The sequence below is a fragment of the Danio rerio genome, chromosome 14 (assembly GCF_052040795.2).
Source record: "Danio rerio strain M-AB ecotype USA chromosome 14, GRCz13ab, whole genome shotgun sequence".
Taxonomy (NCBI): Eukaryota; Metazoa; Chordata; class Actinopteri; order Cypriniformes; family Danionidae; genus Danio; species Danio rerio.
In genome coordinates this window covers 57,271,501-57,277,500 of record NC_141034.1, presented here as the reverse complement: position 1 = coordinate 57,277,500, position 6,000 = coordinate 57,271,501, and the positions used below count along the sequence as shown (strand labels likewise).

Genomic DNA, 6,000 nt, shown 5'->3' with positions numbered 1-6,000 from the left:
TTATTTTCCCAGAGATGGGTTGCGGCTGGAAGGGCATCCGCTGCAAAAAAACTTGCTGGATAAGGTGGCGGTTCATTCTGCTGTGGTGACCCCGGATTAATAAAGGGACTAAGCCGACAAGAAAATGAACGAATGAATGAATAATTTATTTATTTATTAACTAATTTAGTTATCCATTAATTTAATTATGCATTCATTCAACCGTTTATTTGTTTATGCATTTATTTGTTTATTTATTTATTTATTCAATCATTCATTCATTAATTCGCTCATTCAATTTATTTTTTAATTTATTACATTCAAATTTATTTATTTACTTATTTACTTATTCATTCATATTTTTCCAATGCAAATGCACAGTTTTACAGAATAATTTGAAAACTAAAAATGCTGCAATAGTGGAGTGATTCAGAATCATTTGCAGTATGAATTATGATGCACTGGAAATGGCGCTTTCACATAATATTAGTTGTGTATACGACCATAATGATCTATATGCACTTTCTGTGATGCATCTCAGTGCATTTACGCAGAGATTTTAAAGTGAAAGTGCTACCTGACTGCAATCCCATCAGCACAATTGCATTCTCGATGTAAAGCCTGAGAGCTTTAATGCTCTGTGTTTGGCTAAACAGGTTAAATACTTTTAAATATAGAGCTTGAATGCACTCCTACAGGAAAGTTAAGGTCTCAGTGTTGTATTATGTTCACTTGTGTCAGAATGTAATTGACTGTGTGCTGAAATCTGACCTCTGCTTTTAGAAGGGTGCACTACACTTCTGCCATATACATCTACATATACTATACTGAAAAATGGTCTTAAATAATTTATCAAAAAATGATCTGTCAACATTGGGATGTAAAAATACGGGATGACAGATAATTGATTTAAGGAATGCACAGATCTACAATGAAAAGATTCAATTGCTTTAATTTTGAAATGAGTTATGCCAAGGTGAGCAATTAAGGTGTTGTTGTTATTATTATTATTATTGTTATCATTTTTATCATTATTATTTTTTAATTATAATAATATTATTATTATTTTTATTATTATTATTATTATTATTATTGTTGTTGTTGTTGTTATTTTATTGTTATTATTGTTATTATTAATAATAGTAATAATAATATTTTTATATTATTATTATTATTATTATTATTGTTGTTGTTATTTTATTGTTATTATTATTAATAATAGTAATAATAATATTTTTATATTATTATTATTATTATTATTGTTGTTATTTTATTGTTATTATTGTTATTATTAATAATAGTAATAATAATATTTCTATATTATTATTATTATTATTATTATTATTATTATTATCATTATTATATTGTTATTGTTATTATTAATATTAATTATATTAATATTATTTTATTAATATTTTTATTGTTGTTATTATTATTATTATTATTATTATTATTATTATTATGTGACAGATGCATGGCTTTAATGGAAAGGAAGGGCATGCAGTTAATTTTATATTAATTTCAAGCCAAATTAAAGTAAAAGCATAATTCTCTAGAACAGCTCTTGCAATTTTATGACATTTAAGTTTGCTCTGTGTTGATGTTACTTCCACTTTTCATAGAAGGATTAATAATATAGAAGATAAGGGTGTCACGATCCTCCAAATCCTCGATTCGATTACATTTTCGATTCTAAAGGCACGATTCGATTCGATTTTCGATTATGAATAATTCATTAATTAATGACCAATTAATTAAGTACAAGTGAGTGAAAGATTGAAGCAGTCCTCTGACTGCCTGGACCTGCTGTCTCGAGCGCATGGCTGTGTGTGCGTCTGTGTGTGTGTGGTCACGTGATGTGCATTTTCAGAGGTAGAGAGGAAGGAGGGCTGCTCAGAAATGCTACACGCCACTGTGGATGTCAAATCGTTGTCGTTCTAAAATGCCATTTAAAAACAAAGACAGTGTAAACAGGGCCTGAGTGTGAACTTTTCGCGAGCGGATTTGCAACGGGGTTAGGTTAAAAATCGAAATCGTGACACCCCTAATAGAAGAACATATGTTTGATAGAACATGATAGAATAGATCTTTATTATCATTGTCACACGTGCTCTTCAGTCAGTGCAGCAATCATTTAGTCTATACCGAGCATCCGGATAGTATTGATAGCGCTTTACTTGTTCCACATTTGTTTATGTTACAGTCTTATTCCAAAATGGATTAAATTGATTGATTTCCTCAACATTCTACACACAATCCCCCATAATGACAATATGAAGAGTTTTTAATATTGTTGCAAATTTATTAAAATAAAATATCTAATAAATCACATGTACATCAGTATTCACAGCCTTTGGTGTGAAGCTCTAAGTTGAGCTCAGGTCATTCTGTCTCCACTGATCATTCTGGAGATGTTTCAGCAGCTTCATTGGAGTTCAGCTGTGCTCAGATCAGCTGATGGACATGATCTGAAAAGGCTACACCTGTCTATATAAGGGCTCAGGGTTGACGGTGCATGTCAAAGCACAAACCAAGCATGAAGACAAAGGAATTGTCTGTAGACCTCAGAGACAGGATTGTCTGGAGGCACAAGGCTGGGGAAGGTTACAGAAACATTTCTGCTGCTCTGAAAGATCCAGTGAGCACAGCGGCCTCCATCATCCGTAAGTGAAGATGTTTAACCAGCAGGACTCTTCCTAGAGCTGGCCGGACATCTAAGCTGAGTGATCAGGCCTTAGTCAGGGAGGTGATCAATAACCTGATGGTCACTCTGTCTGAGCTCCAGCGTTCTTCTGTTGAGAGAGGAGAACCTTACAGAAGGACAACCATCTGTGCAGCAATCCACCAATCAGGCATCTGTATGGTAGAGCGGCCAGACGGAAGACACTCCCCGCCTGGAATCTGCCAGAAGGCATCTGAAGAACTCTCAGAGCATCAGAAACTAAACTCTCTGCTCTGATGAGACTCAAACTGAACTGTTTGGAGTGAACGCCAGGCGTTACGTTTGGAGAACAGCAGGCGGCGCTCATCACCAGGCTAACAGCATCCCTACAGTGAAGCATGGTGGTGTTGGCATCATGCTGTGGGGATGTGTTTCAGCAACAGGAACTGGAAGACTAGTCAGGATAGAGGGAAAGATGAATGCAGCGATGTACAGAGACATCCTGAATGAAGACCTGCACAAGAGCGCTCTCCACCTCAGACTGTTCATCTTCCAGCAGGACAATGACCCAAAGCACACCGCCAACATATCAATGGAGCGGCACAACAATAACTCAGTGAATGTCCTTGAGTGGCCCAGCCAGAGCCCAGACCTAAATCCTATTGAACATCTCTGGAGAGATCTGAAAATGTCTGTACACCATCACTTCCCATCCAACCTGACAGAGCTTGAGAGGTGCTGCAAAGAGGAAAGAGTGAAAATTCCCAAAGACAGGTGAGCTGAGCTTGTGGCATCATAATCAACAAGACTTGAGGCTGTAATCACTGACAAAGGTGCATCAACAAAGTGTTGAGCAAAGCCTGTGAATACTGATGCACATCTGATTTATCAGCTTTTTTACTTTTAATAAATCTGCAACAATTTCAGAAACTCTTTCTTCACATTGTCATTATGGGGGATTGTGTGTAGAATGTTGAGGGAATAAAGGAGTTTAATCCATTTTGGAATAAGCCTGTAACATAAACAAATGTGGAACAAGTGAAGCGCTATCAATATTTCCTGGATGCTCTGAACAAAAAATATTAAGTGTATGGAATAAATGACTAAAATAAATTGCATAATAAATAAATATATCTGACAGAATATGATCATACATGTGCTCAAGACACGCATAGATAAAAACTGCATAATACATAAAGTGCATATTGATCTTTATTGTGATAAAGCTGTGTGCATTTCTGTATCATAGAACTGGGATATACTGTATTTAATTCATTTTTATGTGCCAAGCATGTGTGTGTTTCATACAGTAGGTGTTTTTTGACCAAACAGGTATTATCTTCATGATGTTTATGAATGTTTGTGTTGTCCTGCAGGTTCCTGTCGCGCACTGCTTCGGTCCCGCCGGTCAGAAGAAGAGGTTCTGCTGCGTCTGCCGGAAACATCTGGAAGGCAGTTCAGCTCTGCGCTGTGAAGGTGTGTGTGTGTGTATGTGTGTGTGTGTGTGTGTGTGTGTGTGTGTGTGTGTGTGTGTGTGTGTGTGTGTGTGTGTGTATGTGTGTGTATGTGTGTGTGTGTGTGTGTGTATGTGTGTGTATGTGTGTGTGTGTGTGTGTGTGTGTGTGTGTGTGTGTGTGTGTGTGTGTGCGTGTGTGTGTAATTTGAATAGGTGTATATTTGAAGTCAGAATTATTAGCCCCCTTTGAATTTCTTTTTTTTTTATTTCCAAATATTTCCCAAATGATGTTAAACAGATTCAGGAATTTTTCACAGTGTTTCCTCTAATATTTGTTCTTCTGGAGAGAGTCAGATTTTTTTTATATTTGCTAGAATAAAAGCAGTTTTTAATTGTTTTAAAGCCATTGTAAGCTCAATATTATTCACCCCTTCAGCAATATTAGTGTTGGATTGTCTCCAGAACAAACCACTGTTATACAATGACTTGCCTAATTACCCTAACTTTACCCTAATTACCCTAGTGAAGCCTTTACATGTCACTTTAAGCTGAACACTAGTGTCTTGAAGAATATCTAGTCTAATCTTGTTTACTGTCATCATGGCAAAGAGAAAATAAATCAGTTATTACAGTAGCAATGTGTTATTAACACTTATGATCAGAAATGTGCTGAAGAAATATTTTCTCCGTTAAACAGAAATTGGGATAAAAATAAAGAGGTGTGTGAATAATTCTGACTTGACTGTATGTGTATGAATACACACGGGTTGGACAATGAGACTGAAGCACTGGGCAGTGTAGTGTTGTAGGTGCTCTGTCTGCATGTGCTCCTCCTGGTGTTCAGTCTTCACTGATCTTCAGTCCAGCAGTAGAGCAGAGTGTGAAGGCTTCATCAGCAGAGGAACGGCACAGTTCTGCTGAACATACTGCAGTGCACACAACATTATGGGGACATACCAGGGTTCAGAAGAGGACAGATTGCTGATGCTCGTCTCTCTGCGCATTGTAAGAATGGGCTTTAACCACAGCCGTTCAAACTGCAGTTTTACCGAGCGACTAAAAAGTGATCAGCATGATGGTAAAAACTGTACATTTCTAGTCAAACCATTCTTCTGCATTCTCATGCCAAAAAACGGAAATAAGGGCAGTGTTAATAGCTATAAATGTGGGAGAGCGTGGATATTATGTGATTGTATTGTATTGCAATATGGACCAATTAAATGTTGATGTTAAATCAAACGTAATTCACAAATACTTGAAAATGAGATGATTTAATGACAATAATTCTCTATGATTACAACTGAATTAATTACAAAATAACTGTATAAAATGATAAAATATGAAATGATAAAACGTGATATTAATTGTACCCAGCTTAAATGTAAAATTAAAGTTACCAGAGGTAGAAAGAGAGACACAGCGGGAGGGAGAGAGATGAAGAGTGTAGGCCCAGAAGTGAGCCTGATTGCAGTAGAGTCAGAGGATGAGGAGACAGGCCAGGAAGAAGAGACAGAGCCCGAGTTTACCACCTATTTTCTTGACCATGTGACTAAATCCTAAATACTGAGACATTCAAACTGACCAATCAACATGTGGCAACATCTTAAAACCCCCTAAAGTCCACATACCAGGCCCTGATCTTATCAGTTTCTGCCTTTGGAGTCAGTTTGGACCTTCTAGAGTCTGTTACGTCCCTTCCCCTTTTTGGTCTAGGGTTGGGGAAGGAAAGTAACAAAGAAAATTAAAATTTAAAATTTGAGAAAAAGAAGACGAAATTAAAGAATTGTGTATGAATTAAATAAACAAATATTGAGGGAACACTTCAATCCTGCCTCAGAAATGTGAAACAACCACAAGAGTAAACTTAAATTATTTTATTATTTGGTTCTCAATCAATAAACAA

The 6,000-nt window shown here is 36.2% G+C and overlaps 1 protein-coding gene across 1 annotated transcript in view; it reads left to right on the top strand.

Moving 5' to 3' along the window:
• dgkq (diacylglycerol kinase theta) overlaps nucleotides 1–6,000 on the top strand; it is a 71,914-nt gene that overhangs the window by 23,211 nt on the left and 42,703 nt on the right. The window contains exon 3 of the mRNA XM_087282018.1: nucleotides 4,018–4,117. Coding sequence (XP_087138144.1) covers nucleotides 4,018–4,117 — 100 coding nt within the window. The remainder of the gene's footprint in view (nucleotides 1–4,017; nucleotides 4,118–6,000) is intronic.